Source organism: Aplidium turbinatum, chromosome 8 (genome assembly GCF_918807975.1).
Source record: "Aplidium turbinatum chromosome 8, kaAplTurb1.1, whole genome shotgun sequence".
NCBI classification, from domain to species: Eukaryota; Metazoa; Chordata; class Ascidiacea; order Aplousobranchia; family Polyclinidae; genus Aplidium; species Aplidium turbinatum.
Window position 1 is genome coordinate 32611404 of NC_137479.1, and position 13026 is coordinate 32624429.

At 36.0% G+C, this 13026-nt stretch overlaps 1 protein-coding gene across 1 annotated transcript in view; it reads right to left on the bottom strand.

Moving 5' to 3' along the window:
* Window positions 1-270: 270 nt before the first annotated feature.
* Window positions 271-13026, bottom strand: part of LOC145775410 (uncharacterized) — a 30152-nt gene continuing 17396 nt past the window's right edge. Inside the window, exons 6-9 of the mRNA XM_082586703.1 lie at window positions 12445-12513; window positions 872-1137; window positions 463-645; window positions 271-374 (exon numbers count right to left, since the gene is read on the bottom strand). Of these exons, the coding sequence (XP_082442829.1) occupies window positions 321-374; window positions 463-645; window positions 872-1137; window positions 12445-12513 (572 nt within the window). The 3' untranslated portion in view covers window positions 271-320. The remainder of the gene's footprint in view (window positions 375-462; window positions 646-871; window positions 1138-12444; window positions 12514-13026) is intronic.

Below are 13026 nucleotides of genomic sequence, written 5' to 3' on the forward strand. Positions count from 1 at the left end.
TTTTCAAATTGTATATTGAATATACAAAAACCAATTATCTAATCTGGCAACACTGTTAACAAATAACTTAACTTTAATTCTTTTTATTGAAATTATTTCATAAAAACTAATAAGTTTAAAAAACAAACTTACTTTTGTTGATGTTTATCGATCTCAAGTTGAAGAACATAAACAAACCTTGGTATGATAATATTATAAACATTTTTGTTGATGTTACGTCACCTGATGTAAACAAGCAGTTTGTTGTATTTTCAACTCAACCAAACAAAATCACTGGATGACATAATTTTATTATAAACATCAACAAATAAATAAAAACATCAACAATCCTTGTGCGTGAGGGGACGACCGGCGCCAACATGAATCTTCAACTTCTGTAAAAGACAAAGCGAATAGTTGACGTTGATTTAATGTTGACACAATTAATTGATATAACGTTGATACAACGTAAACAACTCTCACTTTATTGTCCGTCCGATCCAATGCTTCTTGTAGCTTGGATGTTTCCTCCATGTTCGCATCTCTCCTCCACCCATCTCCATCATCGAGGGATTGCCACATCCCAACTTCCTCCTCAATCTTGTGCAACACCTTGATGACGTCATCGATAGATAGGAAGTTGTCTTGGAGATCCATCCGAACAATCTAAACACAAATTAATTATGATGCAACAATTAAACATAAACAATTTATTTATGTTGTGACTTTTTGTTTATTTATTTTATGTTTACAAGAATTGTTAGAAAATGATTAAAATTGGAAACTGGAACTTACTTTGTGAAACTGAGACGTTAAAACAACGTAATGCGACGTTGAATCAACGTCTGACCATGAATCAATGTGTTGGTTATAAAAGTTAAACATGACTTACTGATCCACGCATCGATTTGATCGCTTCCTTCCATGGAAGGAATTGATTGGAATTCATTTTGCATGTGGACAGATCAAGGAATTCAAGTCGCGTCGGCATCGACTTAAGGAATGACGTCACAGCATGGAAGTCATTCTGAGGGTGGGAGGATTCCATCTTTATCCTCCCTCCATCAAAATGACTTCCTGCTGTGATAATCACTTCCAAGTCGTTGCCTTCCCGCAGAATCTTTGAGATGGCGATGATGGAGCGAGCATCATTGTGACCTAACAATGCAGGAATAATATCAATCAATATTAGCTCGGCTAACCAGGTTGTAGTCTAAAATCACAGTTTGGTTCTAACCTTGGCTTACTAAATACAGGCCTTGCCATCGTGCGAGCTGGAGTCCAAGCTGGAGGCGAACAAAAACTCATGTCTAAACTTGCTAAACACACTTTTCAAGGCTTGTTTGCCCATTTTGTTAAATCCTGCTCGATTGATACCATATCAGTAAATAATAATCAATTTTTTTTTAATTAAATTGATAAGTTATATGCATACGTTTGATTTACAATGAATGACACATTTAAATAAAGCACATGGTGGAATAAAAGGTGTTAAATGAAACGGTACAAATGCACACAAGAAAACAATATTTCTTGTCAAGCATAATCTGCTATTATTAACGTTGATTTAACGTCAGTAACGCAAATACAAGCACAACACAAAAGCACAATGAAAGACAATATGTATGGGTCATTCTATTATAATACAGTCAAAATTTTGTAACCCATCCTTTCAGAATTTCTTCATTTTTTAATATGTTAGAGCTATTAGGAAAAGATGAAGATTGGCATTTGTACTGTCAAAATCCATCAAGCGGTTTTCAAGATATCAACGATTATATTTTTGCCACTAGAGGCGCTATTTTCATATCACGAAAAAAAAAAAAAAAGCTTAGATTTCTTATTTTTTATGATACAGAAATAATAAAAATATGTATTCTTATAGTTTTTGGGGCAAGGAATTGAAAGATGTTATTACATTTGTGAAAAGAGCAAAGGAAAACACTTTTTTTTATTGTACAAACGTTTTGGGGTACTCCATTTCAATGCCCCATATTTCAAATCTGCAAAAAGATTTTTTCCCCCAACTAATGCATGCTAAACTGTCACGAAAAGCTACCTGCTTCATGTAGAAAAGTATGATAAATACATTTTGTTGCAAGCTTCTGCAATTGACATGAATTTTTCATTGCTACAGTATATCCATAATGTTTTCAATCAATAGACTTGAAGTGTCATACAATTGAGGCACTAATGATGCTCTACAGTAGTAGGCCTAGAGCAAAATGCATATGCCATAAATAGGGCACTGCTGATTATTGATTTTTTAATAAAAAATACATGATCACACAGCATATGCATCATGATGTCATAGTAAATGTTCAATTTGATTGGTAACAGATTTTGATTTAAAAGACTTTCATTAAGTGCATCAAGTGCACCTTCGTTATCTGTAATTGCAAATTCTAATCTGTCAGCTTCAGATGTACTTGAAAATTAGCATGCATCATCACACTCATCCGTATCAGACGGGTTGCCCTTGGCTAGAATATCAAGCTCTTTTTTTGCTTGTCTCTGGCAAGTGATGCATAATTTCAATCCGGGTGTAATTGCATTGTGGGTTTTATCAAACTTCTTGACATGAGTATTTAATGTATATAATTGATTGGCGTGCTTTGGGAAGCTTAACTTCATAATGGAGTTGTAAGAGATTGCAGCATCTCGTTGGTCTCTTTTCAAATCGCGTAATATGTATATTAGGGAGGGCCGTCGGAAACAGATTGCTTAGCAACTCGAGTTTCTTCGGAGGTTTGTCGAGTAAATGGCGAAATCGAAAACCATTTTTTAATTGAACGCCAGGAAGACGGCGCACAACACGGACCTAATCGGTAAATCACCCAATTCCAGGGATATTGCCAGGGTTGCCATACCGTCCTTAATTCTAAGATTTGTCCTTTTGAAGAACTCTATCTTAGAAAATATTACTGTCCTTATTGCTAAGAAATGTCCTTCTTTTTGATTTGAGTCCTTATTTTCAACAATTACGTCGCGTATACGCCGCACACCCATCACACATGGTTGATACATCAATCATCGTACAGTTAAACATGCAAGTAGGCTACTTGGTAGCCTATATATAAATGGTGAAGGCAGGGTATACAAGTAGCCTAAGTATACTTGGTAGCCTATATAAAAGGTGATGGCAGGATATACAAGTAAGTAGGCTTCTTGGTAGCCTATATAAAAGGTGAAGGTTTGGTATGAAAGTAACTAGGCTCTTGGCAGCCTATAAAAAAGGTGAAGGCATGGTATGTAAGTAAGTAGGCTACTTGGTAGCCTATATAAATGATGAAGGCAGGGTATACAAGTACGGTAGCCTAAGTACTTAGTAGCCTACATAAAAGGTGATGGCAGGGTATGCAAGTAGGCTGCTTGGTAGCCTACATAAAAGGTGAAGGCATGGTATGCAAGTAAGTAGGCTACTTGGTAGCCTATATAAATGATGAAGGCAGGGTATACAAGTACGGTAGCCTAAGTACTTAGTAGCCTACATAAAAGGTGATGGCAGGGTATGCAAGTAGGCTACTTGATAGCCTACATAAAAGGTGAAGGCATGGTATGCAAGTAAGTAGGCTACTTGGTAGCCTATATAAATGATGAAGGCAGGGTATACAAGTACGGTAGCCTAAGTACTTAGTAGCCTACATAAAAGGTGATGGCAGGGTATGCAAGTAGGCTGCTTGGTAGCCTACATAAAAGGTGAAGGCATGTTATGCAAGTAAGTAGGCTTCTTGATACCCTATATAAATGGTGAAGGCATGGTATGTAAGTAAGTAGGCTACTTGGTAGCAGCCTATATAAATGATTAAGGCATGGTATGCAAGTAACCTATAAGTACTTGGTAGCCTATATAAAAGGTGATGGCAGGGTATGCAAGTAAGTAGGCTACTTGGTAGCCTATATAAAAAAGGTAAAGGCATGGTATGCAAGTAAGTAGGCTACTTGGTAGCCTATATAAAAAGTGAAGGCATGGTATGTAAGTAAGTAGGCCACTTGGTAGCCTATATAAATGGTAAAGGCATGGTAGGCTGTGCAAGTAGGCTACTTAGTAGCCTATTTAAAAGGTGAAGGCATGGTATGTAAATAAGTAGGCCACTTGGTGGCCTATATAAATGGTGAAGGCATGGTATGCAAGTAGCCTAAGTACTTGGTAGCGTATATAAAAGGTGATGACAGGGTAGCCTATGCAAGTAAGTAGGCTACTTGGTAGCCTATATAAAAGGCGAAGGCATGATATGCACGTAAGTCGGTTTCTTGGTAGCCTATATAAAAGATGAAGGCACGGTATGTAAGTATGTAGGCTACTTAGTAGCCTATAGGGCCTATAAAAAGTGAAGTCAGGGTATATGGACGACACAGGTATCAGATAAGTATCAGTGCTCAGTGAAGGCAGAACAGATAGGGTGTTACCCTACTGACTGAAGCAAGTACCCTAACCCTAACCCTATTTGGTGTTGCCAAACAAAAGTAAATCGGAAAATTAAATTAAACCGACAAAAGTAGAATAAATTTAAAAGGCTAAGCCAGTTGAAAAAAAACACTCAATAATTTAAACTTTTATTGAAAATATATTAAAATTAACTATTAGTTTGTTAGTAAAAACAGAGAGAGACTGTTCACCAGGCATTTTATAATAAAAGTAATTTGCGTTCTTCTGGTGACTATTTACTAGGTTACCTCCTGATGTTAAAGATGATAACTAGCTTTTGTATTTCCGACGTTTCGTCAGTCAGCACGACTGACTTTATCAAGGTGGCTAAAACAGGTTAACACAACCTGTTCAGCAACGATGGCACAACACAAAAACGTACTGATAAAATGAATAAAGTAAGTAGCAAGAATCAGAATTAAAACACGCAACAAGACACCTAGAGGTTAAACTGAATGCAGTGAATGCCTAAAACCAGTAGGCTGCTTTCCAACAGCGTAAATTTATCTATCTATTGGGCCACCGTCAAGAAACATTGAAAAGTCATCAGACAACATCAGACCAATTCCCTTGGTTTCTGTCTTGTCTGATGACTTTTCAATGTTTCTTGACGGTGGCCCAATAGATAGATAAATTTACGCTGTTGGAAAGCAGCCTACTGGTTTTAGGCATTCACTGCATTCAGTTTAACCTCTAGGTGTCTTGTTGCGTGTTTTAATTCTGATTCTTGCTACTTACTTTATTCATTTTATCAGTACGTTTTTGTGTTGTGCCATCGTTGCTGAACAGGTTGTGTTAACCTGTTTTAGCCACCTTGATAAAGTCAGTCGTGCTGACTGACGAAACGTCGGAAATACAAAAGCTAGTTATCATCTTTAACATCAGGAGGTAACCTAGTAAATAGTCACCAGAAGAACGCAAATTACTTTTATTATTAGTTTGTTAGTTGCTAAAATAGGCTCATATTTTAAAAAGGTTAAAGCGTGGGAATAGAGTGCAATGTTGGCAACTCTGTTAGAAATCAACAAAAATTGTGGTCTGCAGTTTTGCGCGGGATTTCTGCGTAGTTTTGCCCAGAAAAAATAATATTTACCCACACATTTAAGTAGCAACTAGTGTCAGAAATTTTTTTGCTTCGATCATGGCCCCCTCTAGTGTCTGGCCTGATTTGTCACATTTTTCTTTAAAACATTAACAGTCTGAGTTGCAGGTAAAATATGGTAGGATACTTGAAAAGATAGCGATTGCTAAAGAAAAGTTAAAAGCAGTTGATTGATAAAAAGTGCATGTGTTATTGTTATTTTAACTTTGAGTTAACTAAACATGATTTATTTGCCACTTCCGCATGCTCAACTGGCTATTTGGTGAGACTTTTGATCAATGTAGCCCAGCCAAGTCCAGCAGTTCAAACCACTAGTAATGGGTCTGGTTTTTTTTGTTTTTTTAAGCTGCTTAGTTGATAGTTAAAACTGAAAAGTACCTGGGCAGTTCAACAGGCATATATCGGAATAGGTTAGACATTTACCAATTTAATCTTTGGATATGTTTAACAGATACCATAACACCTTGCAGCTGTTAGAGTGTCTTGTCTAGTGTTTACTGCTTTAGCTAACATAACCCAATGATATGTCAAACAAGTAGGAATGTTTTATCTTGACTGTGCAAAAACTATTCCTTGTAGGTTTTTCCAAGCTTTAAAGTATGCCTAACTGACAGGTGGTGATTTCATCATGAAAAAACTCATCATTCATCATTGCAGTCATTTTTTTGGTTGCTATTATGGCATGGTTTATTCAAAATGACAGTGTCTCTCAGTAGGTTTTATTAGCCATGCTTTTGTGAAAGTGATCAGAATTGAAAGAATTAAATCAAGCCCCCAGATCTTTTTATGCCCGCATTTTTTAAATTGCTGCATGCCAAGTGTTTAACACTGCACTGTAATAACAAAAAACAAGAACTTTAGTTTTACTCCAAGTATATTTAGACAGTGGATCTTTTCATGTTATCGCAAGTCAAATACTTTGTGATATCCATGAAAAATTGTGGTAACTTGACTGTATTTGGTTGAAGGTTTTTGCAGTGTGCTATACTTTATACAAAAAAATGGAGTAAGCAATTTAACGTAGCCTACAGTATTTTCTCAAAATTAGGCAGAATTTCATGTCTGGCAACCCTTGTATGGGAATAATAGCCACAGTCATTTTTATTTAGCCTTTTTCTAAACAGCTGCTGTAAATGTTAATGTGTTGATTATAGAGTTATACTGAAGAGGGTTTAATACCCGAAATTGCAATATAGAACATGGTAATTTAAACTTGGTGTTAGTCCTACATTTGCCTTGAATATAGAATTTCCAGGCATTGCTACACTATAGTTAGACTTATTCATAGTTCAGAAATGTATTTGAACTGATTGGTAGTAGCCTATAGTGACATCCTTTCATTAGTTAAATATATATCGATATAATTTTTGCATCAGTAAAGATTGCTAAGCTCAATAATAGAGTATCATTAAGGAGATTGGTTATCTATCAGTTATGTCCTATTATTATGAACATATTGAAAAGTGAAGCAAAGAGAATAATTGAGAATAAAAGACTTTTGAACAATCATACAAAGCTTTCTTGATTATTTGAGTTTATTTAATCTACTGGCATTATTAACATTGAAACAAATCTGACAAAATCATTAATGTTTTTATAAGTTAAAACACTTTTGCGACAACAATAGCCAACAAAGTACCACTGTGTCATATTTACCATAAACAGTTTTTTGACATTCAGGAGCTGTGTTTTTAAAAACAAAAATACATGATAGATATGTTCAAAAGTGGTCTACTGAAAAAACTTTTTTAAATGTCATCACTTTTTTAATCAAACGCGTTTTTGAACATCCTGAAGCAACAAGTTTATTTTTTGCTCGTAAGTGTTTGGCTGAAACATTGTCTCAAAAATGGGGAACTTATAAAAATCCTCCTTATAACAAGGTGCTTTGCAAAGACTTTTATCTAGTTTTATCCGTAATTCATAGTAATCACCATTTAAATGCAGAAGTCTTGCTGTTACAGTTAATCAGGTCCATTAAAACATTTTTGAAAGTTATAATTTTGTATTCAATTAATTGTGTCCTTTCTAGGAAAGTTCATTCATCAAAAAAAAAGAACAAGAAAATAGAAGGGAAAGTTCAGTTGTGTGATGTTGAACAAAGGAATGAAGTTGCTTTTAAGCATATTCATGGTGATGGACCACTTTCTGGTGGCAGAAAGGCATTCAAATTCTCTATAAAATATCAGTTGTTTGCAAATGACTCAGCATTTGACCTGTTTTGACTTCATTAATTAAAAGCTTTGCCACATATCAAAACAAGAAGAAAAACACAAGAAGTTCAAGAACAACTTCAAACCAAGACAAAGTTGAAAGAATTAATATTTACTACAAAAGTATTTAAGTGGCAAGTATAAACATAAAAGTAATCAGAAAGTCTTTATCTACCACCTCTCATTATCCGTTAGTAGAGTCAGAGTGACTGGAGCTGGTATTGTTGGCATGTACAGATTTCAGTAGACCTCGGTGTTAACCTTCAGTGCAATGGTATGTAAGTAGCTTACTGCATTAGTGAATATACTTTTGTTATAAAAATGCTGTAAGACAATGAAGTGCTCATCGCGATGAACAATGCTGCATTGTATCCAAATGCTCCTACAAGGTAGGCTAGGAGCGTGATGATATACCTTTGTTGATTGTGACCAGTACCTTTGCGTTGTAGATATGTTCAAAACACTGTGTTAAAAAATTGGTATTAATAAATCAGCTGGGTACCACAACTGAGAGTATTCATCCATCTTATGATTTTTGTATGTTACCTTTTTCTAGTCATTTCTTCAATGTATTTTGGACATACACTTAATTATTGCATGTATTCTGAAATTGTACGTGCTGTGAAAAGCAACAAAGACAGCAGTAGTTGTTATGGTACCAGTGACTATAGACCAAGCACATTTACCAGCATAACATTCAAAAAATTTTAAGGATTTTGTTTTTCATAAATGGAGTCTTTTTATGTATGACTGACAATCAGTTTGGCTTTAACTTCAGTAAGTGTATTTTTTTAAATCAATGGGTTAACTATATTGCATTTTATGTTTAGACTGTTCAAATGAATTTGACCAAGTAAAGTTTTCAAAGCTTGTTCAATGATCCGATGATATTTGTACAATTTTTGTATTTTTATACAAAACAATGTATATATAACTGTAAAGTAGGGATACCATTCTCATTCCCTTGGTGTATGTGATGGTGTGAGGCAAGATCGAGTATTAATCTTGAAATTTTACGTAGGCTATGAACTAGTGTTGTCGCGGGCAGGAAAAATCTGCCGCTACCCGCACTGCACTGCAAATGTCTGCCCGCACACTGCACCGCACCGCAAAAATTCTGAAAATGTCACACTGTGCCCGCACCGCACAAATCTGAAAGCATCACAGCATACTTGCACAAGTGTATGGAAAATACGAGTGAGTCTATTTTATAAAATCAAATTTTGGATAACTGGACAGTATTAGGAACTTACCACAGTCATTGACCTTGATAGCTAATCGCCTGAGTTGCCTATTCTTGAATGTTGGGTCCTAATCTAAGTGAACTTGCTGAAATGTTTTTCTGAATGTCCTTCTGAAGTTGGATTAGTTGTTCTCACCCTTAAATGAATAATTTTTTACTGCTACTGTACTTAAATAGCACAGATGAAATCGGTTAATTGCATAAACTGTGTTATCCAATAAGGTTCCTAAATTTTCGCTCATGACATCCACTGTTTGCACTACACTTTACAGATAAAATATACTGAAGAAAAGCTTCTACTACGTATTGTTTTCATTGTGATGGTCAAAAAAATTCTGAACTAAATACTGACAACTGAACTGACAAGTGACAACAGCCTTGTTGCTGACTGGTTTGACAAGGACTCAACATTGCATTGAACAGTGTTGCCAGCAACCAGATTCCCATAAATGAATTTCCCTGTAATTCCCCAAAAGTTTTACTATTTTTTTCTGCTTATTATCCTGATTTTAACTCTCGAAGGTGTAATTCTGAGCAAGGCTCATTAATTCTACGACCTTTGATTTACTAAAAAGGTATTAAATATGCCAAATTTATGTAATTGCGATTTTATTTCCAATAAAATGTTTAAAAGTTTAAAAAATTTGGCAAAAATAATTCATCTGGCAACACATTTATTTTTCATGATGCTTTTCTTTGGATTTACCAAATTTCCACAACCTGTTATAAACTCACTAGAACAGTTATCCCACTGCATTGTTCAACGATACATTGAGTTCAAGCTTGAAAAGTTTGCTACCGAAAATTTTTTGTTTTTCAGTTTTCTTCTTTTTTTCTTCATTATTTGTCCGCGCGGCGCGGTTGGCACAGTCAACATTTCTACGCGGTGCCCGCGCGGCGCGGCAACGTCACCGCGTACGCGGCCGCGTACGCTGCGCGGTTGACAACACTACTATGAACTATAATATCAGGGGTGCTGCCAGCACAAAATTTCGGGGGTAGCAAATAAGTATTTTTGCATATGTGAGTGAGCCCGGCAATGAGTTTCATCGAAGGCGGAGCACTTAGTAGGAGTCCTCCCCCCAAAAAAATTTGAAAAACATGTCTTAAAATTGCGCATTCTTTCAGCCTAAACCGATAGTAAAACTATAAAATAATGTTACTTTAAAATTAATTTTAAATGTTACTTTAAAATATTTCGGGGGAGGCAATTGCTCCCATTGCCCCCAGAATACGCCCCTGATAAACATTTATCATTACAATTCAATGTTCTTTCTTTTGGCTGCTGCACTGGCAATTATTTTCGTAGTTGTGTTGTATGTATGCTAAACAGTAGCGTATAGCCAGGAATTTTGAAAGGGGTGGGTTTTGACGACCAGCGGGCGAAGCCCAACGGCGTGTTCGCGTAAGACGACACCCAGCGGCGGGTGGTCTGGGGGGGCACCCCCAGAAAATTTTGAAAAATGACTTTGAATTTGGTGCATTCTGAGAGCATTTTCAACAAAAATGTGGGTATGAATATTACTGTAAAATGGTGCTGTTAGGTGGCATAGCAAAAGGATAAGATCATGTTTTCTTCGGCATTTTTCGGAAAGAAAGCTAAGTGTCTATGTTTTCTTGTTGCTAATTCCTGGCTGAGATGTTTGAATGTTTGGTATGGCAAAATTCTCTCTTTTAATGCAGTTTTGTTTAAAATTAGGCAAATTTTTTAGACTGAAAGCATCATTCTCAATATCGTGACATCACATGCGTGCCAAAAGGGGGGGGGGGGTTGTAACCCCCAAAACCCCCCCTTGGCTACGCCACTGATGCTAAAGACGTATATTATTTTGCACCAAGTATTCAAAATCTTTTCTAAAGTTTGCCATTTCTACAGGCAAACGTATTTGAAACAGTTACTCGGTTAGTATTTTATATGAGCTTTAAAAATTTGGTTATTATTTTTACCACGCACCGTAGGCTACGGTTGTGAGGACCTATGTTATAAATAATAGTTAGCGTTAATCATGCAGAACTTGTGAAAGAGAAATTCAGGTTGTATGTATACTTATTAGTGCATTGCCAATTGAAACTTTAAGGGGACCCGGAGTTTGGCTTGGTACCGGGCCCCAATCACTTAACGGCCCTGCCAAGACGTATTTTTTCATATTGTGTATTTAGTAAAGATCAGAAACAATCTACTGAATTGTAGAAAATGTATATTTCCTCCGTATACGTTAATGTTGGTGGTTTGAAGGAAACTACTTCTGATAGAGGTTTCATTTTGTATTACAACAGGCATTCATGAAGATTAGTAACTCTCAATCAACTCAAAGAAAGCTCACGATATCGTACAAAGCTTTAAATACTTATTACTAATAAAGGAAATGTTTGTCCACCTCTTACAATATTTTCTGAAAGAACTTTAGTTGTAGAAACTGCATTGCTTGGACAATTTGAGTCAGCCTGTTAATAAAATTCTTCAAAATGTGGCAAATCTGGCCTTATCTGCAGTGGGCCATGCTTCGATGCTTTATTGAGGTTTGTTTAAATTAAACCTTTTTCTAAATTTCAAGTCATAAATATTGAATATTATGTTACCAAGAATTTAACGTTCTCCCAGTTCAGTAGGCCATAACATAACTCGTGTCCCACCTACCTAGGGTTCAAGTTGTCAACGTCCTAATGGTGAGCCGTGGTAATTGATTCTTGCAATCAAGACAACAAATCGAGACGGCAATTGCAGCTTACAGAGCTCCATGCAACAGGGAGTGACCTTGGATCGGCAACTCACGTATAAAAAACACTGTGACTCAGTTCGTGCCAAAGCATCAGCAAGAAACAACCTTCTCAGATCTAGTTAGATCGACTTGAGAATCCAAAACCCCAACACTGCGCACTAGTGCCCTAGCGCTTGTGTACAGTGCTGCCGAATATGCTTCTCCAGTCTGGTGCCGCAACACACACGCAGGAAAAGTAGATATCGCCCTTAACGACACCCTGCGCATAATCACTGGATGCCTGCGTCCAAATCCCACAAACTGTTACAATTATGAGGCTTCTTCTTAATTTGCTTTTGAATACATGCTTTAACTTTTTATCAGCTCCTCGGCCACTTTTCAGTAAAATAATAAATGCATTTAAATTGTCAAACTGTGTTTCGTTAGAAAATTTTGTAAAAATTTTGAAATTTTTGCCTGCATCTGATTTATTAAACTTGGTACAAAAAAATGGTACGAATGTATTTAACAATATTTAACTAATCTTCTTTTTTTCTAAATTCATGTGGTCGCACTGAAACGGTTTCCTGAGATTTTTCACCTTGATGAACATTTGTTTTATGACTTCACAATTTTGTTTTTATTTGAGTAAAAAATTTCAAAGTAAAAGATTGTGGAAACTTGCCGCTACTATACTTACATGTTTTTAAATACTGTATATATTCTTTTTGATGTTCATTGTATTGAAGTTTAGACTATCTTTAGCCTACTTTGCTTACCTGTAGCAACTTCCCGGGTTTTTTTCAGCAATTTCTCAACAAATAGTTGCCTTTTTTGCATTTTCTCATCTAAAATATAAAAACTTGTCATTAAAATAATGGTTTGTGAACGTCACTTTGATAAAGTAGCTAGACTACAGTAGGCCAGCATGCATTTATTTTAACTCTTAACCAAATTATTAAATCATAGACAGATAAAACCCAGCAGCCACACGGCATTTGACATCATATTAGAGTGAACATAAAACAATAAACTACGAAAGTTTTCGGTCATACTCAAGTTAGCCCTTCTCAAGTAACGAAAATAACTGATTTTACAATAACATCTACGTTGAAAATAACTGATCTATACAATGAATTAAAAATCGAAACGCACAAAATAAAACGCAAAGCAGAGGAGAAAGGCACATCACATGGCGGTTAATTACGCGAGGCAAGAAACCGCAACACAACAAATTATGAAAAAACCTTTAGGAGATAGGAGGCACCTGCGGCAAACAACTGCGTATTGAGGCTGGGATTGCATGATTTTATGAGCAAAGCCTCGTGGATTTTAGTGTCAAATTCAGTGGAACATTTACG